Source organism: Lathamus discolor, chromosome 13, assembly GCF_037157495.1.
Source record: "Lathamus discolor isolate bLatDis1 chromosome 13, bLatDis1.hap1, whole genome shotgun sequence".
NCBI lineage: Eukaryota > Metazoa > Chordata > Aves > Psittaciformes > Psittacidae > Lathamus > Lathamus discolor.
Window position 1 is genome coordinate 12,486,704 of NC_088896.1, and position 26,958 is coordinate 12,513,661.

A 26,958-nucleotide genomic window follows, 5' to 3' on the forward strand; every position below is an offset into this window, starting at 1 on the left:
GCTATAAATTTTCTCTCCTTCTCCGCAGCAGCCGTCGAGGGAGTGCTGCCGGCCAGCCCTGTGAGCGGCGGCGCGGGCAGGTCCATGGCGGACGGTGCAGCCCGCAGCGCTGAGCATGGCAGCAGAGCTGTTGCTGGCAGCTCCACACCTGCACGGGGCTGCTCCCGAGGTGAGGGGATGTGGGGCTAAGAGGGATCTCAGGGCAGGTGTCCCTGGGCAGGAGCTGGGGGGCCCTGGGCAGCACCCAGCGGTGAGGGCTGAGCCCAGCCATGGTGGTGGGAGAAGAGGGAGCCACCGAACCAGTTGGCCTACAAGGATACCAGAGAGGGGCTCTTCATCAGGGACTGTTGTGATGGGACAAGGCGTGATGGGTTCAAACTGAAACAGGGGAAGTTCAGGGTAGATGTAAGGAAGAAGTTCTTTACTGTGGGGGTGGTGGGGCCCTGTCACAGGTTGCCCAGAGAACTGGTGCATGCTCCATCCCTGGCAGTGCCCAAGGCCAGGATGGACAGAGCCTTGGGCGACATGGTCTGGTGTGAGGTGTCCCTGCCCATGGCAGGGGTTGGAACTGCACGATCTCGAGGTCCTTTCCGGCCTAAGCCGTTCTGCGGTTCTAGGAGATGCAGCCTCCACCCGCTGAGCCCGCAGCCGCCCCACCAGCACAGAGGAGACACGGAGATGGTGCCGCACCACGTTTGCTTTTAATGCCCGTCTCTGCTGGTGCCAGTGGCTGGTGCAGAGTAGACCAACACCAGCCGCCCCCAGAGCTGCGGGTCCACGGGCAGCTCGTTGTGCAGCACCGGCTCCACCAGCAGCTCCAGGCGGCAGGACTGCCCGGCCGCCGGCCGCGGCACCGCCAGCCCCACGGCGCGGTACAGGCAGGCGTGCGCCAGCCCCAGCAGCTGCGGCGCCGTCTGGCCCTGGCGGCAGCGGGCGCCCTGGCTGAAGACACGGAACCAGCTGGCCTGGCCGGGCGGGAAGGCCCAGCGCAGGGTGAGGCTGAGCGAGAGCTGCTCCGCCGTGGGGCCCTCCTGCCACCAGAGCTGCGAGGCCACCAGGCTCTGTACCTGCGGCGCGGCGGCCGCCACGCTGGCCGCATCCAGCACCTGCAGGGGCAACCGCGGCTCCATCAGAGGCGGGGGGGGGCAGCCCCGGGGAGCTCCGTGAGCAGCAGGGCAGGCACTCACCCGGACCTCCCCGAGGAGGCAGGAGAAGGGCATCTCCTGCGCGCTGGGCGGCTGGCGGGACACGAGCAGGGAGAGGTCTCGCAGGCTGCAGTCCTGAAGATCCAGCTCATAGCACCTGAGAGCAGGGCGGCAGAGCAGGCACGGTGCCAGGGGAGCACTGGGGTGCCTGTGCCTGCCCATGGGCACAGGGTGCCAGCGGCGCACTCACCGCCTGGTCCAGCCATGGGAGCCACTGTTGCAGGAGGCAAGCAGCTTGGCGAGGCCGGGTGGTGGTGCTGGGAGGAACCGGGGGTGATGACGGCCGCTGGGCTCTACCAGAGGGAGTGGGACCAGGGGGGTGAGGGGCTGAGCTGGTCCCAGGCCCCCACCATGCAGTGGGTGCTCGCTACAGACAGCATGGGAAGGGGTACGGTCCTCACCGGGCAGGGAGGTGACATTGCCCTCGTGGCAGGTCCCCGAGTCCCACGTGGTGAGCTCCAGCGCAACAGTAAACTCGGTGTGCGGCCCCTCGAGCTTGTAGAGCAAGGTCAGGAAGAGCTTGGGGGGTGCCGGCATCTGCAAAGAGAAAAGGCTGATGACCCCAGATCCACCCAGAGAGAGACAGAGAGAGAGAGAGAGGAGAGAGACAGAGAAGATGCATCGGGTTAGGTCTGCTGGGCAGTGCGGGCACAGCCCTGCAGCACGCTCACCACGTGCGACATGCCATGCCAGCCCAGCACTGAGAAGGTGGTGAGGGGCTTCGCCCACAGCTCACCGGATGGCCACATGCTCCTCGCCGGCAGGGATGATCCCCTGCAGCCTCAGAGAGCTGCCACCACACCAGGCATCCTGCAGGCAGCAGCTTGTGCTCAGCCTGCCTTCGTGCTCCGGGTAGAGGGGCTGGATCTCCTGTGCACTCAGGTCATACCAGGGCGCAGCCTCTTCCACCTGCAGGATGAGGCGAGCTGGGCTGGGTGGGGAGCCGGGAGAAGGGACCCCCCTGCCCAGCCCACCCCTGCCCAGCTGGAGCCAAATGATCACCCCACACCCACCTTCCCATCCAGGAACCTGCTGGTGCCCATGCCCAGGCTAAAGGAGGTGGCGAGGGGCAGCGTGCAGACACTGTGTGTGAGCAGGTATTCAGCCAGCAAGCCCCAGAACCTGGATGGAGAGCAGAGCAGAACCTGGGTCAGAGCAGAGACCCCCAGCTACGGCCACTGCCCCAGCATGGCCTCATCAGCACATCCTGGACAGCAGCCGTGGTCTCCTGCAGCCCCATCCCACTGCCCTGCATCCCGGAGTGCTCTGGCCCCATCTCCCCTCTCCTCCCGCCCCGTGCTGAGCTGCCCTCACTTGTTCTCATTTTGCAGGAAGTTTTCCTCTCCCAAGTGCTCGTAGACCCAGCCGGGAGCGAAGATGGCAGCGGAGAGGCCGTGCTGGCGGATCAGGCGCAGCGACTGCAGGGACAAGCAGTGAGCAGCACGGGATAGGCAGCCCTGCGCTGGGGGAGGCAGAGGGTCCCGGCACACCCACCTTGTTGGTGTCAAAGCCACCACTGATCACATCACCACGGGCAAAGACATCGATGCCAATATAGACATCAGTTTGGCGCGGGCCAGCCAGCGCGCGCGTGCGCTCCAGGTGCTCCTCCTTCCAGTTGTAGTTGGTGAACATCCCATCACAAGCATCAAAGAACACCCTGTGGATGAGGGTCAGGGCAAGTTCCCGCAGACCGCCCCTCCAGCGGCTGCGCAGGCCATGTGCTGCGCGCTGGGTTTGGGGTGGGCTCGGGCCCCTACCCAGTGTCAGTTCCACCCAGACAAAGTAGTGGGGCAGGGCCCGGCCTCACCTATTGTCCTGGTTCAGCTCATTCTGCCACTTCAGCGTGCCGTTCTGCAGGACGCTGTCATACCAGATCACCAGCCCCCCAGGCACGGCGCTGTGAACCTGTGCGGTCAAGTGCCGCAGGAAGGGGGGCAGGTTCTTCACCGCTGCCGCCTGCAGGAGAGAACAGAGGCAGGGCAGCATGGGGCAGCGAGGGCAGCAGGGCACTGGGGACGGGCAGGGGACCGCAGCTCACACTCAGCGTGTTCTCCATGTTGACCAGCCAGCCATCAAAGCGGTAGTGCTGGGCAATGCGCGCCAGCTGCTCGCTCACGGCACGGGACGCCTCTTCCCCACCAGCCAGGAACGACTCACACAGCTTCTCCCCGTCCGTCCACTCCGTGATGAACGTGCCTGGGGACACGGTGAGACCGGTGTCAGCCACGCACCCCAGCAAAGTCACTGCATGCTCGGGGCTCCCGCAGGCCCGGTCCTGCAGCTTCCAGCCCCGCAGTTGGCCCTGCCTCACCCAGCACCAGGACGCCATTCCGGTGCGCTGCGTTGGTCCAGCACACGGGTGGGATAGTGACAGTGCGGTGGCTGAAGTAGACGAAGATGTCGATGTACCGCCAGTGGTAGAAGACGTAGGGGTTGCGTGTGGCTGAACCCTGGATGAACCTGCAGCGGCAGCGAGAGGAAGGTTGGGCATGGCGAGGAGGACGCCGGCAATGGCTGCGGGGCTGGGCAGGAGCCTGACTCATGGCCCAGGAGCTGCGCAGAGCTGTAGCACTGAGTTACCCCACAGACCCCAGCTAGGGCTGGCCTGAGCAAGGTCACGATGCTCCATCCCCAAACCCCTCCGTCCCTGCCCACGGGAAACAAATCAAGCAGAACTGGAACAGGTTTGAGATGTCGGCCTCGCTGCCACGTCCCCTCCACCCAGCATGTACCTGTCCTCCAGGTACCCGCCACGCATGTCGTGGCACACCAGCGTCCGGGGCCTCTTGCTGTGGAGCGGGGGCTGGCGCTTGGCCAGCTGCACAGTGCAGATGTTGAAGTCGTCGTTGCCATCGGGCTGCCAGGACAGCAGCTCCTCCAGGCCAGACAAGAAGAAGCTGACAGGCTCTGTTGTCTTGGTGTCAAAGTGCCTCGCTGGGGCAGGGGGGGACAGAGGACGGGGTCAGCGGGAAGCGCTGCCCGGGCAGCTCGGTACCGGCCCCGGCCGCAGCGCAGCGCAGATCAGGGGCGCTGCCTCACCTGGCAGGGGCTGCGGGCGGGTGCTGATGGTATCGTGCAGGACCGTGGTTCCCCGGGACTCCGCCGCCGGCTGGAAGCTGCCCGGGCAGGAGGTGAGGGACGGACAGCGCCAGAGCCACCCACTGCCGGGTCGGGCCAGCACCGCGGCCAGCGCCCGCCGAGACCGGCCCCGAGCTCGGTCCCAGCCCCGAGCCCAGCCCCGGTCCCGATGCCGATCCCCGGCCCGCTCCCGGTCCCGATCCCACCGCCCACCTCCGCCGCCGCCGCCCGGCCCGCTCCTCCTCGCCCGGTTCCTCCGCCCCGTCCCCCGGCCTCTTTCCGCGCCGCCCGGGCCCGTCCTGCGCCTCCGCCATGGCGCTGCCGCCGCTGCCACTCCGCCGCCGCCCGCCGCGGCCCGGCCCCGCTCTGCCGGAGGCGCGGCCGAAGGAGCTCCGCCCGCCCCCGGGCCCAGCGCCCTCCCCTGTCCCGGGGTGGAGCGAGGGGCCCGGGATGGGACTTGTGCCCCGATATGGGCTGTGTGTGCTGGCAGGGGACGTGTCCCTGGGTAGGACTTGTGCCCCGGGATGCGACGTGTGCCGGGATGCGCTGTATGTCCTGTGGCAGGGCCGCATGTCCCAGAACAGACTGTGTGTGCTGCCAGGGGACATGTGTCCCGGTATGGGCTGTGTGTGCTGGAACAGGATCATGTGTCTGCAGATGCACTGTGTCCTGGGATGGGATACGTATCCCAGGATGCGACATTTGTCCTAGAGCAAGTCCCACTGTAGAGGCTGGAACAGAGCTGGTACCTGTGCTGGTGGCCATCCCATGAGGCAGCCTTTCCCTCCCCTCATGCCATGTGCCAGCAGTACCAGCAGCACCAGCCCTGCCTGGGGCCTACTGATGCTGTGGGGCTTTGCCCCTGCCATGGGGCTGGGCCATGAGCAGGGTCTCTGCCAGCCCCATAGGGACAGCAGCACTGGGGCTGAGGCACCAGCAGCCCTTGATGGAATGACCAGCCTCACCTGGACCCCACTCACCCCCCACCCCTGGGGATGGAGCACTATTTAAGCTCAGCCCTGAGCATTTCTCCTTTTCCCTGCTGTGACTGGAGGATGGTGGTTTTCAGCTGTAGCCCTGCCCTGCCCTGCCCTGCCCTGCCCTGCCCTGCCCTGCCCTGCCCTGCCCTGCCCTGCCCTGCCCTGCCCTGCCCTGCCCAACCACAGACCCACAGATCCAGACCCTGACCCACAGCTTGCCCTCAGACCTGCCTCATCACCAGGTACTTCCCAGATCATCTGGCCTCTTCATAAACCCAACCATCACCCCCAGCCTACCCTGCTCGTGTGTCTGTTACTGTGCTCAGCTCCCAGCCCTCAGAGAGCTGCTGCACCTCAGAGCCTGGCTCAGGCCACCCCAGCTCTCCAGGGATGCTCTGCCCTTCCCACTCCACCACCAGCAGAGCAGCACCAGGACAGCCTGTGACTCTCAGGATGCCCCTGCACTGTGGGAGCAGCAACTTGCCCTGAGCCACTTGGAGCCTCCACACATGAAGCAAGAGGACACGCAGAAAGTGTGAGTAGAACTGGAAATCATGGGGTGTTTAATGCTTAAAGCTGTGCAGAGGGAGGGGGGCAGGCTGTTGCCCTGGGCCCCACTCTGCTCTTGCAACTACAGAAATACAAAGCCTGGGCAGCAGATAACGTAACTGAAGAGGAAGTGGCTCAGGCCAAAGGCCCCGCACCCAGGGCTACCTGGGGAGCCAGCATCCCCAGCAGTGCCGGTACCAAGCAGAGGCCGTGGTGGGAGGAGCTGTGGTGGGGCTTGTGGAGGGGCACTGCTGCCATCTGCATGGGGGAAGCATTCGCTCAGAGGGTGCCCAACACCCACGTGGCTGGGACCCAGCTCTGTGAAAAGGAAGAGGGGCCCTTAGTGGTTTTATTGCCTTCCCTGCTGGGTGCTGAGCACCCTCTGCCTTCTTCCAGGATCAGATGCCTGCAGAGCATGGCACAGTACAAGGAAACAAGGGAGGAACATGGTGCCCATGTCTGCACTGCTTTGCTCCAGGGCACCAGCAGTCAAACCCGTTCTGCTGGTGTCAGCTCAGGCTGTGTCCCAGCAAACCCAGCTCTGGAGCAGGCACAAGAGGGGATGAGCTCCCTGCCTGCACCCAGTGTGCAGCTGCTTTCTGGGTCTCAAGTGCAGCAGAGGCTGGAAATGGCTCTGGCTCCTCGAGGTTCATTTGATGGGCCTCAAGGAGCTGCGGTGGGGACGTTCACACACTGCAGCCGCTGGGGTAGCGGCACATGTATGGGCAAGCAGCTAACAGCGGTGGCATGCCCAGGGTGAGGGATGGCAGGGGCTCCTCGGACACCTGCCCCAGGGCAGGAGGAGCGCGGGGCCACCGGGCGCTCAGGGGTCTCCGCTGTACTTGATGAGGTGGCCGCTGAAGGTGATGTAGGTGTCGTACTCGTCACTGAAGACCGCGTTCTCACGTTCACCCTTGTAGAGCCGCACCCAGACCTCATCCTGCTCCTGCAGATCTAGCATGACACTTTGGCTCTGCATGATGCTGCGGTCGCTCACCTGGGCATAGAGGATCACCACCTCCACCCCATTGCGCATGATGTGCAGGTATGTCTCCTTCTGGTTCCAGGTGTGCACGTTGAGGCTGAAGTAGTAGATCCCGGGGACGTAGCAGTAAAACTTGCCCGTGAACATGCTGAAGTGGTCATAGAGGTTGACGAACTCCGTGTCAAAGATGAGGGTCTGGTAGTAGTCGTTGCTGTGCAGGGGTTTCTTGCGGCCCACCGAGAAGGCAGCATAGTGGCTCTTGCAGCGCTCCCCCGGGGCACCCATGCTGCCCTTCTGTCCCTTGGGCCCTGCGTGGCCCCTGCTGCCAGCCACCCCTGTCTTGCCGAACTTGCCCTGCATGCCTCGCTCGCCGCGGTCCCCCTTCTCACCTGGCCAAAGCAGGAGGGACGGGTACATGTTCAGAGGTGAGCAACACCCCTAAACCTAGTGCCTTTGTGTAACAAAGGGACAGGGGCAGCAGGGATCCCCCAACCCCCTCCCTGGGCACCAGACCAAACTTCTTGCCCCCAGGTCGTGCGAGGCCAGCACTGGGAGCACAGCTCCACACTGCAATGGTGTTGCCAGGCCAGGCTGGTGGTACCCAGCAGCATGGAATGCCTGGGTGGCAGATTTGGCTGTGGGCAGTGATGCAGCAGTGGGGGGTCCCCACCAGCCCTCACCTTTCAGGATGGTCATGTTGATCTGAGGCAGGGGCTGGTACTGGGGGTGGTAGAAGCGCTGGTCAGGCTGCTCACAGCAGTGAACGCAGCGGCGCTGCAGGGGCATCTCCTGGGCACTGCTGACCTGCTGCTCCTGCATGGCCCTGTGGAGGGCAGAAAGCAAAGAGCAATGGGGAGCTATGGGGGGCTGAGGCCCTTCGCAGTGCCAGCACTGCCGTGGGCCCCGCTGCCAAACGCCCTCCCCTGGGATCCCCTCACCTGGCAGCATGGTGCTGGGACGGTGCCTCTGTGGGATCCGTCTCCAAATGCCGGTCACGGCTGGGTCTGGTCTGGCTGCCCGCGGGGAAGGGCAGCAGCAGGCAGGAAAGCAGCAGGACACCAGGCGCCCAGAGCCCCTCCATGGCAGTGCCCTGTGAAGTGCCAAGGCTGGCTCAGGGGGACAGTGAGGGATGCTGCAGGAATGCCCGGCCCTGGCTGTGCCCTGCGCTGTCCCCAGCACAGGACCCGGAGCATGGCACAGCCCCAGGCAGGGCACAGCTGCCCTTCCAGCCCCAAATCACTGCTCTCCAGCAGCCTCCTCCCCAGCAGAGCCTGCAGCGTGTTCACTGCATCCCTTGCAGATGCAAATCAGATCAGATCTGCAAAAGACCATCTGTACCTAAATAGCTGCATTAGCTGCGCCATGTACCTCTGTGATGCTCCAGTGAGCACCTGGGAGACCCGTGTCTGGGCAGTGCAGGGGCTCTGGGCTCACAAACAGGCTGAGACGCGAGGCCATGAAGCCCCTGGTGTGCACAGAAGAGGGAATTACCTGAGAAGCCAAGGGAGGAGCAAAGCAGCAGCCTCTGTCTGACTGTCCAAGCGCTGCTGCTCCTACCCAGCCCGGCTTCAGATACCTCCCATGAATGCCCAAGAGCAGCAACGTGGGGTGTCAGCACCCGAAATAAAAGCTACAAGCAGCTCCAAATGGCATGGGAGAATGTTGGGTGCCGCCCTGGCTGTGTGTGGGACCCCAACCCCCAGGAAGGGTGCTGCATCCCTCCTGCCCCACAGCGTGTGAGGGTGTCCACAGCACAGGCTACGCAGACCCTGTGAAAGGGGCTCCTGTGCCCCAGGACCTGCCAGCCCTTGCTCTGAGGATTGCAAAGAGGTAAGACCCACTTCTCTGTAGACATGGATGCGGGCTGGGAGCCGGTCCACATGGGGAGAAACCTCCCTGCGAGCCCACATCCTGCATGGGGCCAGAGCTAATATTTGTATTTACCAGTAGCGGGTGGCACCGTGGCCCAACCCCGGCAGCTCTGCTGCCCTTCCCTGCCTTATCGCAGCTGCATCCGCTCCTAGCACGGACCTGGGCACCAGCACCTCACCCTGCAGCCCCAAAGGCGCCAGGACAGCCATGGCCAAATGCCATGTGGCACTGCCCAGCCGGTTGGCATCTGAGGCAGTGCAAGGTTGCAACCAGATGGGCACAGGGCCCTGCACAGTACAGCCTGTGTGCTGGGGATGGGCCAGGGCCATGGGAAGGATCCTGGGGCAGAATCCTGTTGTTTTGGTGACCACCCACTTTGTGAGCTGGTCAGGGTCGCTGGTGGGCAATAGCCAGGCTGGCAGCCTCAGGGCAGGGGTTACTGATGTCCCCAGGTGTGTGGCTGGTGTCTGGGGACCGGGCGTGCTCCAGCAGCGGGTGTGGAGGCCAGGATGGATGCCAGGCTTATGAGTCACCTGCGCTGGGGCTGGGAAGAGGCAGAGGGATGGGGAAAGGCTCCAAAGGGCTTTCCTACTGCTCGCACCATCTGCAAAGGGCCTGTCCCCTCACGTGCTTCCCAGCTGCCTGTGTGCCCACCGCCTCTGACTTATCCTGGCCCGTGTGCTGCTGCTGGGTATGAGGACAGCAGGGCTGTGGGTACCATGCATGGGCATCCTGGCACTGTGTCTTCCCTGGTCTGGTGCCTGCCCATGCTCAGCTCGGCAGGCAGGGGAGAAGCAGATCCATGGACAGAAGCACAGAGAGGGCCAGTCAGGGGCTTGTGGGCAGATACCACCCCGCACAGCCTTAGCCTTGGCTCTCTTTACCCCACTTGGCTTCCAGCTGTGGCAGCCACATGCCAGAGACCATGGCATGCAGTCTGTGGGGTTTTGAGAAGCCTGTGACTCTCCCTCAGCTCTGGGACCATCAAAACACACATTCCCCTGGGACCCAAAGCAGGCTCAACCCTGGGGAAAACACAGCTTCGCAGGGAACTGCTCCACAAGGAGAAGAAATCCGTCACCAGGAAATTCCCACCAAGAAAAGCAGCTTCCCAGGCTGCCCCAGGGCTGGAAATGGAGGCAGCCGTGCTGTGTGTGTACGGTACTGGCACAGTGCCATCATGGCCATGGTGCTGTCACCAGAAGCATGCGGGGCTCCTCTGCACCCCACAGGCACGCGGGGCAGAAGCTGCCTGCACGGGCATACCCGGTCCTGCAGGAGGGACTCTTTTTCCTGTTGGGGTTGGATGATCTCCAGGATCAGTTTGGGGGATTTAAATTCAGGGACTGCAAATCAAAACATCCTGAAATAAGTTCCAGGCGGCGACAAAGACCAGGATGCAACGAGAGCAAAGCCTGGCAGAGGGATGAGCGGCTCAGCAGGACCTGTGTGCTCACCTCACCCTCCCCAGGCCTCAGCAGCAGAACCCGGACCCATCTGAGGTTGTGCTGCTGAGATTCATCCCCACCTTTTGCTATAGCAGCTGGAATGGTTGCAGAGCTGTTTGCACACTGAAGCAATGCAGACCCAGCAGGCAGAAGGGTGGCAGTGAAGGACCACGGCATGGTCGTGACCTTCCAGCACCCACAGCACCTGTGATAAGTGCTTGGGTGCACCTTGCAGCCACCATGTCCCCCTTGGCTGTGTCTGGGGCTGTTCAGCCCCGGGTTTGACTGCTCATGGGGATGGGTTTTTGGGTACATGGTGCTGTGGGTCAGCCTGTGTCCTCATAGGACGGTCCCTGTGGTCCCCACCACCTCCTGGCACCAGGGCAAGGCCCCTGCTCGACTGACCAGATTTGAGGGGCTCTGATCCCCCTCGCTGGACATGTCCTGGGGCACCCATGGGCCTGGCGAGGCAGAGCCGCCTCCTGGGTGGTCCCGCCTGCCGCCAGCGGTACCGCAGATGGGTACAGCGAGGTGGGGCGCTGGCCCCAGTCTGCAGGGTCCCCCCGAGCCTGCCGCCAACCTACCTCCGGGGCAGGGCTGCTCCTCCCGGCGCTGCCGTCCCTTCCCTAGAGCATCCCCCCGCACCGCCCCGCCGGCTCGGCTGCCCCTCGCTCCCGCGGCCCCGTTTCCTCCTTCGGCCCGAGCGGAAATGCTCTTTCTGGAGAGCGGAGGCGGCGGAGAGGAGCGGGACGGGACAGGATGGGACAGGATGGGACGGGAGGAGCAGAACGGGGCGCGCAGCCCTCCCTCGCCAGCTGCGTTAACCATGTGCGCTCCCGGACCTCCTGCCAGCACCGGGCCCGCAGCCACGACCGGCGCTGGTCCGAGGGCAGGGGACAGGGGCGGTATGGGGGCTTCACCGGGGCCGGTCCCGAGGGCTGCTCTGCGGGGCAGGACCCTGCCCCACTCCGAACACCCGCCTGCCGCTTCCCATTCCTGGGGGCACCGCGGCTCGCCCAGCCCCGCCCGGGAACCGGGCCCTTCGCGGGCGGCCGCGGACAACGGGCACACAGGGGTGCCCCGGACTCGTCCCCGCACCCCGGCACCGGGGGACACGGGGCGTGGCCGGAGGAACTGCGGGCTGCGGCGGGGTCCCGCCCGCCGGGCACCCGCGACGGACACAGCCGGGGGGGGGCAGCAGCAGCCCCCGGCTCGGGCCCGCAGGAGGGCACGGGGCGCACCGCAGCCCGCAGCACCCCCGAGGCCGCGGGGGCGGTGCCGCGCGGGGCCTGCTGGGAGCCGTAGTTCTCGCTCTGTCCTCGGAGGTTTGGCCGCTGCCGGCTGCCGTGGCGCGCGGGGCCTGCCGGGAGCTGTAGGCGGTGGCGGCGGCGGTGGCGGCGGCGGTTGTGCGCTGGCGTGGCTGCGGTGAGCTGGGACCGCGGGGGGCGAGGGGCTTGCACCGGGGCCGCAGCGCCGGGGCCCGCCGGGCTGGGGCGGCCCGCTCGGGTGGGAGCATCGGTGTCCCCGGGCTGTGCCCTGCGGCGGAGGGGCGCGGTGGCCAGCAAGGCCCCGCTCGGGCCGGGCGGTGCACCGATTTCCCGAGAGCTCGCCCGAGGAGGTGGCTCAGGGCTCCCAGGGCCATGTCTGTGGGGCCCGGAGGTGCCGCTGTCCGTTGTCGGGGAGGCCTGGGGGCCCGTGTCCATGCCCGTGGGGTCGGGGGTCCCGTGTCCGTGCCCAGGGCAGGTGCTGGGATGGGGCGGTGGGACCGGGAGTGCTCCGTCCCCGCAGGGTTCGCCCCTCTCCTCCGCAGCTCTCCCGCCTGTCCGGGGCTCGGCCCCCCGCGCTCAATGCAACCTCTGTTCGCTCCTCGGGCTGCTGAAAGGCGCATTGAGAACGCCGCGGCACAGCCCGTGCCCAGCGCCAGGGCCGGAGCCCCACCACGGCGGTGACGGGTCCTTGGGGGCAGCCCTGGGCTGGCAGCTGGGGACCCCTCCTTTGGGGTCCTGCCCCGGGCTGGGGGTCCTTGCCCTGGGCTGCATGGCCCAGGTGATGTTGGGGGGGCTTCCAGCGCCGGGGGGGCTGTTTGACATCTGCAGGAGCTCCGTGAGCTGCCACGTCCCCTGCGCTGCACAGAGAGAAAGGGCAGGGAGAGGAGCTGCTGGTGCCTGGGCACTGCGGGTGGGCACAGCGAGGTGTGGGCTGAAGGCACCCGCACACGAGTTGTGCCCGAGGGTACGCTGTGACCGTGGGCAGGGGGAAAGCAGGGGCTGCTGCGACTTTAAGGCTGGGCAGGTCGGGGTGTTTGTCCCTTGCACCCGGGTGCTTCGCTTCCTGCTCACGCATTGGCATCCTGTGTGGGTGGAGCTGCCACGTGTCTGCCGGTGTCCCTGTGGGGCCTGGGGACACGCTCACCAGTGGGGCTGGTTCCCAGGGGCCGTGGGAGCTGGGCCAGGCCCGGTGGCTGCTTTGGAGGCAGCAAGGGTTGGCCGCACTGCCAGAGAGGACCCTCCTTCCTGCCGGGGCTGTGCAGGGACACTGCTCAGCAGGGCACCTCAGCACAGGTCTCGGGGCTTGGTGTGGCCTCGGCTCCCTGCCTGGGCTGCAGTGGAGCTGGGGCAGGTGGAGGTGCTGAGCAGGCCATGTGCATCTGCCAACACACCAGGGCTTGCCCCGGTCTGGAACCGCAGAGCAGGGATGAAGTGAGGTGAGAAGGGGCTGAGAGTGGCTCCAGCAGCAAAGCAGCCCCTTGGCGTGCTGGCTCTTCCCTGTGTGAGGTGGCAGCACCTTCTCATGCTGCAGGAGAGGGGCTGAGGCCCCTCACTGCTCCCTCATGGCTGTGCTCTGCTCTCCCCAAGCTCAGTGCAGTGCCAGGCTCCAGCTCTCTGATTTGCTTCTTCCCTTCCTCTCACCAGGTTCTCCTCGCCCGCAGTCTGATGCCCGTCCCGCCCTGCGATGAGTCTATGAGCCCCCTCCGGATCAGCATTGGTGGTCTGCCTGTCCTCGCGTCCATGACCAAGGGTGCTGACCCCCGCTTCCGACTACGCTGGAAGGCCATCGTGCTGTCATCAGCCTGCGTGGGGTTTGTGCTGCTGCTCTTCTGCCTGCACCGATCCTCCCCGGCACGGCACGGTCTGCCCAATCCTCACAACTGGCAGCTCAACCTGCAGGCAGGGGACCGCTACAATGACACCTACCCGCTGTCCCCACCCCAGAGGAACCCCGAGGGTGTGCGCTACCGCATCGGAGTCATCGCGGATCTGGACACACAGTCCCGGGCCTCTGAGGAGCACACCTGGTTCAGTTACCTGAAGAAGGGCTACCTGGTGCTGTCAGACAGTGGGGACAGCGTGACAGTGGAGTGGGACAAAGACGAGAGCATGCTGCAGTCCCACCTGGCTGAGAAGGGCAGGGGCATGGAGCTCTCCGAGCTGGTTGTCTTCAATGGGAAGCTGTACGCCGTGGATGACCGGACAGGAGTGGTCTATCAGATTGAGGGCAACAAGGTGGTGCCCTGGGTGATCCTCCCAGATGGCGATGGCACAGTGGGGAAAGGTGAGCTCTTCCATCCTGTCCCATCCTGCAGGTGCAGAGCAGTTTGGCTCTTTGAAGCTTGCTGGGGCGGGTGCACCTTTTCTGTGCCTCGGGGGCAACTCCTGCCTGGGGTCCTGCTGGCAGCATGGAGGAAGGCTCTGTCCAGCACTGAGCTGTCCGATGTGGTGTTCAGGGGAGTGGATGTCAGTCCCATATCCATGTGCTGTCTGAGCCCCAGCTCGTGCTGTTCTCTCCACTGCAGGCTTCAAGGCAGAGTGGCTGGCAGTGAAGGATGAGCACCTCTACGTAGGGGGACTGGGCAAGGAGTGGACCACGACGACAGGGGAGGTGGTGAACGAGAACCCCGAGTGGGTGAAGGTCGTTGGCTACAAGGGCAACGTGGGCCATGAAAACTGGGTGGCGAACTACAACGCACTGAGGGCTGCAGCAGGCATCCGACCACCAGGTACTGAGCAAAGCTCCCTCCTGCCACCCCCTGTCCCACACCCTCCGGGGCTTAGGTCTCCCTCCCCATAAACACTGGGACCTGTGTGAGGTTTGAAGGATGATGGAGGCCAAAGCCCTCCCCTTGTCCTGATGGGAACAGAGGAAAAGCCTGTCCAGGGTTTTTCTCCCCTGTCTGTGGCACAAGCAGCTGCAGGGTGGCTCAGCAGCACTGTGCCTGGCAGCCGGGCCCCAGGGCAGAGGAGGCCATTGCTGGGATGCCCCTGTCCCAGTCTGGGAGGGACTGGGGGCGCTCCTGCATGGGCAGTGGGCAGGAGGAGGTGGAAACGTTCACGGTGGTTGCCTGCATGGGGCTGTGACCTCCCCGCTGCGGTGTCCTTCGGAGCCTGGCAGGTGCCCCACGCCATCAGCCGCTGCTCCCTGCTGCAGGTTACCTGATCCATGAGTCGGTGTCCTGGAGTGACACGCTGCAGCGCTGGTTCTTCCTGCCACGCCGCGCCAGCCATGAGCGCTACAATGAGAAGGCGGACGAGCGGCGCGGCACCAACCTGCTGCTGAGCTCCACGCAGGACTTCGGGGACGTGACGGTGGGACGCGTGGGGGACGTGGTCCCCACTCACGGCTTCTCCTCCTTCAAGTTCATCCCAGACACGGACGACCAGATCATCGTGGCGTTGAAATCAGAAGAGGACAATGGCAAGATCGCCAGCTACATCATGGCCTTCACGCTGGACGGGCGCTTCCTCCTGCCTGAGACCAGGATCGGGAGTGTGAAATACGAGGGCATTGAGTTTATTTAACGACTGATGCACTGGACTGGAGGGGCACGGGGCCACTGGCAGCCGGGGGCAGCCCTGGGCTCAGCAGAGGGAGGCCAGGCTCTGCTCCCAGCTCTGTACTTGGCCTCGGCGTCTCCTGTAAAGCATTGCTGTGCTGCAGCAGGCGTGGCGCGAGTGTTTCCGCAGTGGCACCTGGTGGCAAGGGACTGCCACCACAGGGAGCCGCGAGCCTCAGCCCAGCAGACACGGCCATGGCCCCGTGTGCTGGATCCCCAGTCAGGCCATTAGTGCCAGCCCCTAATTGTGACAGAAACCTTCTGTGGCTCTGGTGACACCCAAGCGCTGGGTTTGCAGTGAAGGAGAAGGTTGAGCCCCAGCTCTGCTACGTTGTCCCACTGTGTGGTGTTCCATGGGAGGAGGGGGGTGTCCAGCCAGAGCACTGGGCCTGTGCTGGTACCTGGGGGAGCAGGTCTGACCCTGCCCTGCAGCCCAGCCATGCTGGCAACCTGTGCTGTGGCCATGCTGCAGGGGAACCTCTGAGCTATGTCCCCAGCACCTCACCAGGAAGGTACTGGAGACACAGGGACAAGTGTCCCTATGGGGAGGAGCACTCCTGAAGGCACGATTGCTGGATCCTGACCTTTCTGGGGTTACAGGGTGACAGATGGGACAGGGCCATGCAGGGTGTCACAGCCAGGGCAGGCAAAGCCCATCTATAGTGTCATGGCCACAGGGGATTTCATCAGGCCTTTCCCCAGAAGCTGTTTCACTTCCCTTTTCCTGTTAGTCGGGGAAGTGATGGCCAGCCCTGGGCACTGTTTCCTGGGGAAGGTCTCATGTGGGAGGGGGCCGTGGTGTGTTCCTCTGCCCAGGACCAAGGGGACTCAGCAGTTACCACACTGCCAGTGGCGCTGGGGCTTCTGGTGGCCTCAAGCACCACGAACTGGGGCCACTCCTGGCACTGCTGTTCTGGCACGTGGGCTCTGCCCCAGGGCTGGGGGAAGCACCAGTGCAGTGGCTTCAAGTGACTGATGGGGCCAACAGCTGTGGCCGTGTGTGCTGTGGGCACACCCCCGCTCCTCTCCCAGCCCGCTCCCAAGGAGGTGCATGGTCCTGGCCGTGTGTCTTCTCTCAGACGTGGCTCAGGCTCCAGAGGTGCCTCCAGAGCTGTCAGCTCTGGGAAGAGCCAGGGCCTAGACAGGAGCCGCTGGGAGCTGGCAGCTGCAGCCAAGCCTGCTCCATGGGCTGCTGTGCTCGGCGCAGGAGAGAGAGCCGGCAGCACCAGCTCGGCTTCCCCAGGGCCGACAGCAGCTGGGAAGTGTTTGCCGCAGCCCCGTGCTCACCAGCAGCATTGTGAAATCGCGGCGGCAGCCAGCGGCTCCCAGGAGGAGCTTGCGCGTGTCTCTCGGAGCATGGGCATCTGCAGGCGCGGGGCCTCCTCCCCACCCCAACACACTCGGCCTGGCCGAGCCCCGGCCCTGGTTCCCAGCAGCCTCCAGCGATGCGCTGGGTTGGTGTGTGGCTCCACGGTGCTGCCTGGGTTTGGCAGGGGCGAGCTGGTGGGGACCGGGCCCTCCCCAGAGCCCAGGCTGGCTGTGTCCCCCCCACCCTGTTTACAGTGTCCAGCACCTCAGAGCGGGGTGAGCAGCGCGGCTGCGGCTGGACACGTGTTTTCGTTTAGCCCCGACTATGACTCAGCCGCTGGGCTTGAGAGGCTGCGCTCCCTCTGCTGCTGCCGGGCACTGCCTGTCCCAGCACCACGGGCAGAGCCCGCCCCGGCCTGGGCACGTGGCCTCTGAGGCCGTGTGACGAGCCCAGGGCACCAGGTACCAACTGGCCATGGGCCACCTTGGCCACTTCACCTTTGCCTGCACTTCACTTGGCACGGCTGCTCCTGGCCTCGCTCGTCCTCCTGGCCTGGGGCTGGCAACTCTGCAGCACCCATCTGGTTCCCTGGGGGAGTTCCTACCCTGTGGACCCCTTCTTGTTCTGCCGGGCCAGGACCTCTGCACCCTGCAGGAAGTGGGGCCCCCCCACATGTGTCCCCAGACCCTCCCACTTTCTGCCTTGCCTGCCTGTGCTCCCTTCTCCTAGTGATCCAGGCCCTGTGAGCAGCACCAGGGCCTGCAGCTGGGCAGGCAGGACTCCTGGTGACTGGGAGCACCTGCAGACCATGTGCCCCACAGCGATGTTGGGGACCTGGGGTCCATCTCCAGGTTCCATCCAACATCGCGGTGCCTTGAAGCTGTCACCTGCCACAGGTTCCCTGCAGGCTCAGTCAGGGCTTGGCCTGGGTTCAGCTGCCCGCGTTTCTGCTGTTGTTATCCCAGAGGCAAGCAGCTCTGGCACCTCCCTCAAACGTGAGTACCCGTGGCCAGGCAGCTCTGCGGTGAGTGGCTGGCTCAGGAGCAGGTTCTGTGGCCAGGGTGGTGGCTCGCTCTGCCAATGCATGCCAGCAGCACCCGGCTTCGTGGGGTCAGACACCGTGTCCTTGCCCAGAGCCAGAGCAGGGCCAAAGCCACGGCTGCAGAGATGCAGCGCGCCCATGCAGCGCTGCGCACAGGTCTGGTGATGCCGGCAGCACCCTGGTGCAGTGACACAGTGTCACAGTGCGCTGTTTTCACTGCGGCTGTGTTGACGTTTCCTGCAGCAGTTTACATGGGGCAATTTTGGGGGTTTGGGGCGATTTTGGGGGTTTGTGCTGATAATGGGATGTTTTCATTATCACTGAGCAGCACATGCACAGCATCAAGGCCTTTTCCACCTCATGCCACCCCACCACTGAGCAGGCTGGGAGTGCACAAGGATTTGAGGGGACACAGCTGGGACACCTGACCCCAACTGACCCCAGGGATATCCTAGACCATGGAACATCATCCTCAGCATATGAAGCCAGAGAAGAAAGAGGGGGTGATGCTTGGAATGATGGTATTTGTCTTCCCAAGTCACTGACATACGATGGAGGGATGGGTGGGGGATAGCTGGACACCTGCCTGCGATGGGAAGTCATTGATGAACACCACCACACCCCACCCCACACCCCCCCCCCGCAGTTTGCTTGTGCATGGCTTCTGCTTTATCTATTAAACCACCTTTGTCTCAGCCTTTCTCACTTTTGCCCTTCTGCTTCTCTCCCCATCGCACCGAGCAGCCCTGTGGGGCTCTGCTGCTGCTGGGGCTGTACCACGACGGGCAACAGGTTCCGAGATAAGGTGGGGTTGGAGCTGCGGCCCGTGGAGGGGAGGAAGGGCGAGGGGGAACAGGCGGGGACGACGCCGCTTCGGCCCCAGACCAGCTGCCTTCCTCCTGATCCGCTGCTCCGCTCGGCGCAGGCCGGGCGCCAGAGCTGCGACCCGGGTCCCGGGGCGGCGGGGGGCGGGCGGGGGCCGGGCCGGGCCGGGGGAGGCGATCGCGGAGCCGCATCGTGCGGAGGGGCGGGAGCAGCGGGGCTGGCCCTGCGCCATGCAGAGGAGGAGCAGCAAATCTCCGGAGCACGTTAAAAAGCGAGGCTGAGCGGCAGCCGGGGAAGGAAGAAAACACCTCCATAGAAGGCAGCGGAGCAGCGGCCACAGCAGCGCCCGCAACGCCGCGGCTGCCGGCCCCAAACTTTCTGGCGGCGGCTCGGGCGGGCCCGGCGGTGGATGCGGGTTTCTCGGCCGGGTCGCTGAGCCTGCAGCCCCGCCGCACGATGCCCGCCGCGCTGCCCAGCCTGCTGGCCTGGCTGCTCGTGCTGCTGCTCGGCAGGGCCCGCCCGGCCGACGCCTGCAGCTGCTCGCCCATCCACCCGCAACAGGCCTTCTGCAACGCGGACGTAGGTGAGCGCCGCCCGCCGAGCCCCGCGCTTTGTCCCCCGCGGGGCCCCGCAGCCCCGGCAGCGCCCACCGAGCCCCGGCCCGGCCCGCGCCAACTTCGCGGCGGGGGAAGGGGCGGAAAGTTGGCGCGGGGCGGGCAGAGCCGCCCCGGGCCCGGCACCTGCCCGCAGCCCCGCGAGCAGAGGCGCGGCCGGGCGCGGTCCTCCCGCCGGCTGTGCCCGTGCAGTCCGCGCCGTCCCGCGGGAGCCGTCGCGCCCCGGGCGCCGCCGGGGCTGGGCCGGGCTGCGCGGCCCCGCGGAGCCCCGGCCTCCAACAAGTCCGACCGCGCCGCGGTGGGACGTGGCAGCGCGGGGAGCCGCCGGGGCCCGGCACCGGCCCGGCAGAGCCAGCGCCGGGCTCGGTCACCTCCCGTCTGCGCCTTATTTCCAGGCATTTCCTCTCCCCCGTTCCACTTTGTTCGGCTTGGATGCTGCTGAAAGGGAGGGCTTGGCAGCGCCGGGATCTGGATTCCTCTTTCGATGAATAATGCCCTTATTGGATTTTAACATATTGAACAAACAGACCAGCCCCAGCTCCCGACGCCCTCCTTTGCAGGGCCGTTCCCAGGCTCAGCTGGAGAGGTAACATTCCCAAACGCTTAGGCAGCCTCAGCCTCTGGCCGGCCCTGCCCTGTCCCCTGCTCATCCTGCCAGGATTCTCCTGACAGATTCCCAGGCTGCACTCGCTCCTTCCGGACCCCGTTACTGCTGGCTTTCCTTCACGACAGCAGGTCCCACGGCATCTGGCTGCTGCCCCGCGTGCCTGCCTCTGCCCGGCCTTGCTGCCGCCACAAGGCTTGTCAGGCACGGGAGCTTTCCAGACAAAATGGAGCACTGGATTTTTAGAGCCGGTGTCTCTGCGCCGGGGATCCCTGTGAGCGTGGCTGCAGCTTCCCGTCATGCTCCAGTCAGTGTCAGTGCTCTGGGGCACTTGTGACTCAGGCCTGTCCCGGGGTGCTGGCTCAGCCATGACTCAGCTGCTGAGTCACCGTCTGTCTTGGTGGCCCTGGGGTGTCTTGCTGTGCCCCGGAAGGGTGCAGTGCCCAGGCTGGTGCCTGGATTGCGTTGTCCTGCTGCCCTTGGTTGGTGTCTGTTACGTGGGTGCCTGGAGCTCATCCTGCTGTGGCAGCCTCCTCCTGGCTCCCAGCTTGAGTCCTGTCTGTGGTTTGTCTGGATCAGCCTTGCCTTGTTTGAGCCCAGGTAGGGACGGGGCTGGGCTTGGGGGAGCAGGATTCATCCTGGATGAGCTCCCCACCCTCTTCCCGTGCAACAGGGATCCATCTCCTGCAGCCTGTGATCCTTGGCCTTCTTGCTGCTTCTCATCTTGCCCTGGATGCTCAGCCAGCTCCCTCCCTGAGGGCGTGTGGAGCCCAGGGACAGCCTGGGGTGCTGGGACCTTTCCTGACTTGCAGATGGAGCAGCCCGTTCCAGGCTGGGCCCTGTTAGGGATGTGGTGGTGGATGCAGCTCTGCATTGGGCTGGGTGTCACAAAAGGGCTGGGAGTTGTGTCACTGGAGCTGGTGCATTGCAACGAGTGACCTGTCCTGCCTGCACTTGTGCTTCCTGGCCCATGGGATGGGCAGCGGGGCTGCTCCCTGCAGTACTGGAGATGCTCGGCTGCCAGGTGAGGATGTGGCCAGGCCGGGGGCCACAGCACAAGAGCTGGCTTCTACCTGGTCTCCTTTGGAGCAGCATGGGGATGAGGGGTTGCAGGAGGTGATGCTCAGCTCCTCTGGGCATGGCTGTGGCTTTGGCCTTGTGTGGCGGTGCCAGCCCCAGGACAGGGCAGTGGCGCAGTGGAGAACAGGGGCTCCATGGATGCAGCCCTGGCAGCACTGCACCGATCCCGGTGCTTGGTTCTGGGGATGGGTCGCAGGGAGAGTGGCGGCAGGGACCATGCAGCAGAGGGGGGTGGGGGCTGTGGTGGAGCCGGTCCCTGCCGAGGGGCTGCTGGAGCAGCGCAGCTGCCCCCAGGAGCTGCCGGTGTTGGTGTCGCCTGCCGAGCACCAGGGCCCTTCCCGAGCGGACGGCATGGAGGGGCCATGGGCTGACGCCGGGGCCGTCGCTGATTGGGTCCCATCCCACTCCCGTCAGAGGCCGGGATGACGCAGGCGGCCGTGGCAGCACAGCCCGTGGCTCCCGCGCGGGCTGAGCAGGGCCTGGTGCTGGTGCTGACATTGCCCTCCCCACGGCGCTGCCATCGCCCTCCCCTGGCACTGCCATGCACCGGGGCAGCCCCAGCCTCCGCCACTCTGCATCGCTCCAGCCTCCTCATCCCCACAGGGTGCCCTGCTCTGCTGCTGGTGGGTGCCCAGCGGGGCTGGGTGATGCCGGGCAGGCAGCGGGCAGTGCTGGCACTGGCAGCCATCCCCTCCGCTCAGCCGGCTGCCAGCAGCCCCGGAGAAGGGAGCTTTGTTCCCTGCCCATTCAGCTCAGCAGAGGCCTTTGCAAGAGACATCCCCATGGGTTTATGGCACTGGGTGATGCTGTTTGCCACCAGCTTTGCTCCCAGAGCTGCACCGCAGCCCTCATCTGACCCTGCTCATCATGGGCTCATTGCCCGGCCAAGGGGAGTGTTGCAGGGTCTGCTGGGAACCTTCCTTGTGGCCCATTGCATGGAGGGTCTGAGCTCCTGTGGCTGTCCAGGCCAGTGGCAGGTGATGTGTGGCCAATGATGTTGGTATTCGCTGAGGTCCACTACTGGTTTCTGCGCACTGGGGGTTTCCTCCATCCCTTGGCCCTGCCTCCTGGTCCCGGGGATCCCAGCTGGGATCTCCTCAGGGGCTCCCATCTGCGATCCCTGCGAATCTCCCTGCTCATGCTCCGCTCCTGGCTGGCACAGAGCAGCTTGGCTGAGCTGCTGGGGTCTTGGCGGGGAAAGCGCAGCGCAGCCGTCCCCTCCACAAAGCCGCACTGTTCAGAACAAATCCGCCTAGAATTGGGCTGCATTTTTGTCAAATGATTCATCAGCACGTGAATGGAAAAGGCTGGAGCCCACTGAACCAGTAACCGTTCCCCGCGCCTGGAGCAGCGGGGCCGGAGTCGGTGTGCAGCTTTCTGGCTCCATTGCACCCAAGTTCTGCTGCAGACATGGAGCTGTGGAGGGCCGGGGGACGAGGCAGCCACTGGGTGAGGGGTGAGGGGGGGCCCATGCCTGCAGTGAGGTGCAAGCAGAGGAGCGGATGCGGGTCTGGCAGCAGGGACCAAGGCAGTGTGTGCCGAGTGGAGCTGCTCCAGCCTGGGGAAGGGACCAGGGCAGAGATGTGCCCTGCTGCCTGCTGCAGGCAGGGATGCGGGGCTGGCCATTCGGCTGAGATACTGCCAGCGTGCCCGAGGCCCATCTGCAGGGACGGGAGCTTGGCTGGGAAAGCCGTCAGTGCAGCACCGGTACCCACAGGCGCTGAGTCTGCCTGTCCCGCACCGAGCGAGTTCTCACATTAACCCAGAGTGGCTGCTTTAGGAAGTGTCTTCTGGGCCGCTGCACATGCTGGTGGCCACCTTCTCCTTTCCAGAGTGAGCTCAGTTGGCACTTACAGTGCCCAAGTGGGGCCATGCCCTCCTGACCTTTAGCTGAAATAGCCCATCCGTGTGCCCCCGTGCCCATGGTATTTATAGACCACGGTCAGGTTCCCTCTCCTTGCTGTGCCATTGGTGCTGCACCCTGCGTGTCCCCGGCTGCTCCCACCCCACCATGTAGTGGGGGACACATGATGGGTCCCCAGCTTGGCTGGCGCCGCTGCCCTGGCCAAAGCGTGGCTGCCCGTTCGCTATCCCACCTGCACATGGAGCAGGGCTGGCAGGGCACTGGGGTGCCCTGAGGATGGGGAGATGTCTCCCACGGGATGGTGGTACCCTCAGCAGTGCAGGGAGCCCTGCAAACCCCTGCCCTGCAGCCGGGCCCCTTAGGGTGCTGAGCAGGAGCTGTGGCCCTGGGGCTGTCCCCTGCACCATCGGTGCCCCGGTTCTGCCTGGGGCTGGCCAGGAGCCCCAGTTCCCGCACTGGTGGAAAGAGCCAGGCAGGGCTGGGAGCCACAGGGCTCCGTGCAGGGGCTCAAGCCACCACACGCGGCACCAAACCCGCTGCCGTGTCCCGAGCTGGTGAGTAAGGGTGAGCTGGCCGCTGCCTGCCCCGCAGGTCACTGCCACGTGCCAAGCACTCACATGCAGGTTCCCATATCCCTGGGCTGTGCTGGCAGCCTGACCATGGGGACTGGCTCCAAGGTGCCATGGCCTCACTGGCTCTGGGGCACCTGACCTTGCCCCGTGGCACTGAGCACTGGGACTGGCCCGGGGCCACACAGAGCCAGGAGGGCTCTTGCCTTTGGCCGGGGCCTTGCTGCCTGCCTTCACTGGGCTGTGTTTTCCCACTGCCTCAGCTCTCCGTGTCCCCGGGTTATCTCTGTAGGCAGATGAGGGCAGGAAGGGGCACTGGTAGCCCCCGGCCCGGGTGGATGCAGTTTCTGCACCTGCCCAGTGCGGGGCTGGCATGGAGCTGCAGCCGGAGCATCACCTTGGTGGCTCAGGGACCCCTCTGTGCTGGGTTGGGGACCCCGGGATGAGCTGCCTGTGCAGCACTTGACGGGCAGTGCTGGTGCCTGTGCTGGCTATGGCGAACAGCCAGGCTGGTGCCCTGGGGATGCGGCTCCCACCTCCCTCCGCACCCAAAGGTGACCCTCCAAGTAGCTCCCTCTGCCCTTTTCTGCTCCAGTCCGGCCAGGCCATGCAGGCGTTTGGCTGGGGCCCTCATCAGAGACAGGTTTAGTTAATGACTGTGGGACAAATACCATGGAGCTCCAGGACACTGCTGGCAGGTTTTAGCTGTCCTGGTGCCATCTGTGTGACAGGCGTGAGCCCAGGCAGTGCCAGCCTGAACCCACGGGTCCGGCAGCAGCTGAGCAGAGCTCGGGACAGCACTGGCCAAGAGTGACCGGATGATACTGGGGTGACCTTTCCTTATCACCCACTGTGAGGGTGCTGCTGCAGTGCTGCCCATCACCATCCCCTGTGTGCCAGAGCCCCGTCCACCTGGGGACAGCGCACGGCAGCAGCTCTGTGGGAGGCAGCAGCGTTGGCTGCGAGAGTGGGAGCCGTGGTGGGATGGGGCAGGTGAGCGGGACCCTGTGGCCACCCCCTGCTGACCCCAGCGCTTCTGCATTGCAGTGATCCGGGCAAAGGCCATGTCTGCCAAAGAGGTGGATTCAGGGAATGACATATACGGGAATCCGATCAAACGAATCCAGTATGAAATCAAGCAGATCAAGGTAACGGGACACACTGGGGCAGGAGGCCGGGGGGACGGGGCAGCCTCCATGGCAGCCGCTCACTCCTGCACCTTCTCTGCAGATGTTCAAGGGCCCTGACAAGGACATAGAGTTCATCTACACGGCTCCATCCACCGCCGTGTGCGGCCGGCTGCTGGACACCGGCGGGAAAAAGGAATATCTCATTGCAGGTGGGTGGCCGCAGGGAGGCTCCTGGGGAAAGTGATGGCAGTGGTGGCCCTGTGGCCTCCCGAGACACCCATGACGTGTGCAAGGCCCCCCTTTCCTTCTGCAGCCACCATCAGCCCTCAGTGCTGGACTGCAGCAGAGTCCAGCCCCTGCCAGGCCGAGCCTCAGCACCCTGAATCAGCACCAGGGTGCCTGGGGGGAGGGACACTCTGAGCTGTCTCTGGCCTCTCCACAGGCAAGTCAGAGGGCAATGGCAAGATGCACATCACGCTCTGTGACTTGGTCTCCACCTGGGACTCACTGAGCCCGACCCAGAAGAAGAGCCTAAACCAGCGGTACCAGATGGGCTGCGAATGCAAGGTGAGCAGCTGGGCTGCCCCGGGGTGGGCAGGGGCTCAGCCACTAGATGCTCTCCCCATCCTTCAAGGATGATGCTGTGCAGGGAGCTGGGGGACACTGGAAAGGCATCCAAGTCTCCAGCTCTCTCCAGCTGGGAACTGGGACCCACACTCAGGGGTTCCCTCAGTCCTCCCCCATCAGGGTCACATCCCCAACATGCCATGCAGGCAAGGGGCCGCATGGCACCACTGGTCCTGAACTGGGGCGAGTGAAGCAGAGCCATGCTGCTTCCCCATGTCCCGTCCCACCCTACTGTCCCCCCTCGGGTGGTCAGTGATGGTCTCTGTTCCGCACAGATCTCGCGCTGTCTCTCCATCCCCTGCTTCGTCTCCTCCTCGGATGAGTGTCTCTGGACAGACTGGGCAATGGAGAAGAACAACGTGGATGGGCGGCAAGCGAAGCACTACGCTTGCATCAAGAGGAGCGATGGCTCGTGTGCCTGGTACCGCGGCATGGCACCCCCCAAGCAAGAGTTTCTTGACATTGAGGACCCCTAAAGCCAAACAAGCGCATTCCAGTAGCCAGTAGAAAAAACCTGCAAGATGTTAGACTGGTCCATGCTGATATCAGTCCCTGGAGACAGCATGAAAACCCGCTCAGCCACAGTGGTCCCGGGGCTGCAGTGGTTGCCATGGGCATCCAGGGGGGCAGGGACAGGGACCTGCTCTGTGGCAGGGCTGAGCAAGGCATGGGGGGAACCCACAGTGGGGGCTGAATCCCACCAGGCCATGCTCAGCCCTGGCACCCTGGCATCTGTGAAGGAACCGAACCCTTGGGAGTGGCCGGAGCTGCCCCGTCTGTGTAGCAGGTCTACCAGTGCCTCCGCACCAGGGGCTCTTGCCAGGCAGGCCCCCTACTGCAGTGTCCCCTGCCACCTGCCAGCAGCAGGGACCCCCAGTCCCCCTCCCCAACCCCTGCCCATCCTTCCCTTTGGAATCCAGGAAGGGTCCAGCCCTCTGGGCAGAACCCCTGGCTGTGTGTGGGAGCCATAGGCCTTTTGTGGGGCCAGCTGGCTCCTGTGCAGATGCTTGGAGGGGCACCTGAGCATGGCTGAAGGGACCCCCCTGTCACACACCCTAGACCCGCTGCCCCTCTCCACACGCTCCTCTCCCCCCAGGGGAATTGGAGGTGGGCACAGGGATCACCACTTTCCCCAGCGTCGTGCTGGGGCCATTCCCACTGCAGCCGTCTGCATGGGGGCAGAGCTGCTGCGGCGCCTTCTGCAGCTGCTGCCATTGCACGGGCTTAGCCGCAGCAGCTTTGCAGGCAGGAGGGCTCAGCAGGGCACAGGGGCAGGAGCTCTGGGTCTTTCCCATCTCCACGTGCAGTGTTGGCTGAGCCGTAGTCTTCAGCAGCACCTGGGCTGCTTGAGCTCCCCGGTCCACAGTGGTGAGGATGGAGCCTTGTACCGGGAGGGCATAGGTTGTAAGCAGCTGCAGGAATCCCTGTCCTCCTCTGGTGCACCTCCCATTGCACCCGCTTTCTCTGAGCCATTCCCGTGTTGCAGCGGTGCTGGCATGTGCCATGGGGCTGCCCGTCTGAGACAGCTCCGTCACGTGCACCCACCGCAGCCCTGGGAGGTGCTTTCATGCTGAGCATCCCTGTCAGGTCTAAGGTGTCGTACTGGAGCAGTCCGGGCAAGTTCAACGTATTGAAGAGAAACATTAAAACGAAACGAAAACCCCCACCTCCAGGGCCCCTCGTCCCGCCCGCGCGCTGTATGGCTGTATCACACGTGCCATTGCTGCTGGTAGTTTGTCCGAGTTTAATATCGCCACTTGTTCTGCCGCCGGCTCTGTGCTCCCTGTGCTCTCATTGTGACCCTGCCGCGCTCGGGCCGCGCCGCTGCTCCTCGGGGGGAGGGGATGGGAGGGCGGGGGGAAGGGCGGCCCCGGCGGGGGTCAACCGGAAGGCGCCGCCGTGGGAAGCAGTCCCGCGGGCTGAGGGGGCGGGGCCAGCCCGGGGGGCGGGTACGGTAGCGACGCCACGAGCTCCGCGAAGCCCCGCCCCCAACACGGGATCCCTGGCGCAGGCGCAGTCCACGATCAGCCCCGTCGGCTCGCACGGCGCTGGGCGGGACGTGGAGGCGGATTGGATGCGGCCGTTTGAGCCCCGGGAACGGAGGGGCTCTGATTGGGCTTCGAGGCTCGGGGGTGATTGCCGGGGCGGAGCCAAGCGTTGGACGCCGCTCATTGGGTGCAGCGGCCGCCGGTCCCGCCCCACTGAGGGCCAGGCGCGGAACCGGCCATGCTGCCGCGGGAGCGGCGCCGGCTCGGCAGGGCACGTGTGTCCGGCGCGCGCCGCGCGGGGCGGGCGGCGGGGCGGGGGGCGCTGCGGGTGCCCGCGCCCGCAGGGGGGGACCCG

General features: G+C 65.1%; 4 protein-coding genes across 7 annotated transcripts; 2 read left to right on the forward strand and 2 right to left on the reverse strand.

Annotated features, from left to right (window-relative positions):
* Positions 1 to 682: 682 nt before the first annotated feature.
* On the reverse strand, positions 683 to 4,652 carry ENGASE (endo-beta-N-acetylglucosaminidase). 2 transcript variants are annotated; one of them, XM_065693349.1, is made up of 14 exons: positions 4,500 to 4,652; positions 4,248 to 4,324; positions 3,941 to 4,142; positions 3,520 to 3,668; positions 3,247 to 3,404; positions 3,016 to 3,164; positions 2,700 to 2,865; positions 2,520 to 2,623; positions 2,219 to 2,327; positions 1,942 to 2,114; positions 1,607 to 1,758; positions 1,396 to 1,498; positions 1,188 to 1,302; positions 683 to 1,106 (listed from the first exon to the last, which is right to left on the reverse strand). In XM_065693349.1, exons 1-14 carry the CDS (start codon positions 4,598 to 4,600, stop codon positions 702 to 704), a joined length of 2,163 nt encoding a protein of 720 aa, XP_065549421.1. In that variant the 5' UTR covers positions 4,601 to 4,652; the 3' UTR covers positions 683 to 701. The 2 variants fall into 2 exon arrangements, with proteins under 2 accessions (XP_065549421.1, XP_065549422.1); XM_065693350.1 differs by lacking the exons at positions 2,219 to 2,327; positions 2,520 to 2,623.
* A 1,148-nt stretch (positions 4,653 to 5,800) lies between these two features.
* C1QTNF1 (C1q and TNF related 1) lies at positions 5,801 to 10,990 on the reverse strand. Of its 2 annotated transcripts, none has more exons than XM_065693355.1 (4): positions 10,705 to 10,990; positions 7,739 to 7,910; positions 7,481 to 7,623; positions 5,801 to 7,189 (listed from the first exon to the last, which is right to left on the reverse strand). In XM_065693355.1, exons 1-4 carry the CDS (start codon positions 10,946 to 10,948, stop codon positions 6,639 to 6,641), a joined length of 1,110 nt encoding a protein of 369 aa, XP_065549427.1. In that variant the 5' UTR covers positions 10,949 to 10,990; the 3' UTR covers positions 5,801 to 6,638. The 2 variants fall into 2 exon arrangements, with proteins under 2 accessions (XP_065549427.1, XP_065549426.1); XM_065693354.1 differs by having other exon boundaries at positions 7,739 to 7,890; positions 10,705 to 10,790.
* Positions 10,991 to 11,440: 450 nt separating this feature from the next.
* Positions 11,441 to 15,280, forward strand: CANT1 (calcium activated nucleotidase 1). Of its 2 annotated transcripts, none has more exons than XM_065693353.1 (4): positions 11,441 to 11,545; positions 13,033 to 13,672; positions 13,914 to 14,117; positions 14,546 to 15,280. In XM_065693353.1, the coding sequence occupies exons 2-4, from the start codon at positions 13,054 to 13,056 to the stop codon at positions 14,914 to 14,916; spliced, it is 1,194 nt and encodes a 397-aa protein (XP_065549425.1). In that variant the 5' UTR covers positions 11,441 to 11,545; positions 13,033 to 13,053; the 3' UTR covers positions 14,917 to 15,280. The 2 variants fall into 2 exon arrangements, with proteins under 2 accessions (XP_065549425.1, XP_065549423.1); XM_065693351.1 differs by lacking the exon at positions 11,441 to 11,545 and adding an exon at positions 12,733 to 12,824.
* Positions 15,281 to 18,368: 3,088 nt separating this feature from the next.
* On the forward strand, positions 18,369 to 26,387 carry TIMP2 (TIMP metallopeptidase inhibitor 2). The gene is made up of 5 exons (XM_065693631.1): positions 18,369 to 18,710; positions 23,906 to 24,006; positions 24,089 to 24,197; positions 24,431 to 24,555; positions 24,891 to 26,387. The coding sequence occupies exons 1-5, from the start codon at positions 18,584 to 18,586 to the stop codon at positions 25,089 to 25,091; spliced, it is 663 nt and encodes a 220-aa protein (XP_065549703.1). The 5' UTR covers positions 18,369 to 18,583; the 3' UTR covers positions 25,092 to 26,387.
* The last annotated feature ends 571 nt before the right edge of the window (positions 26,388 to 26,958 follow it).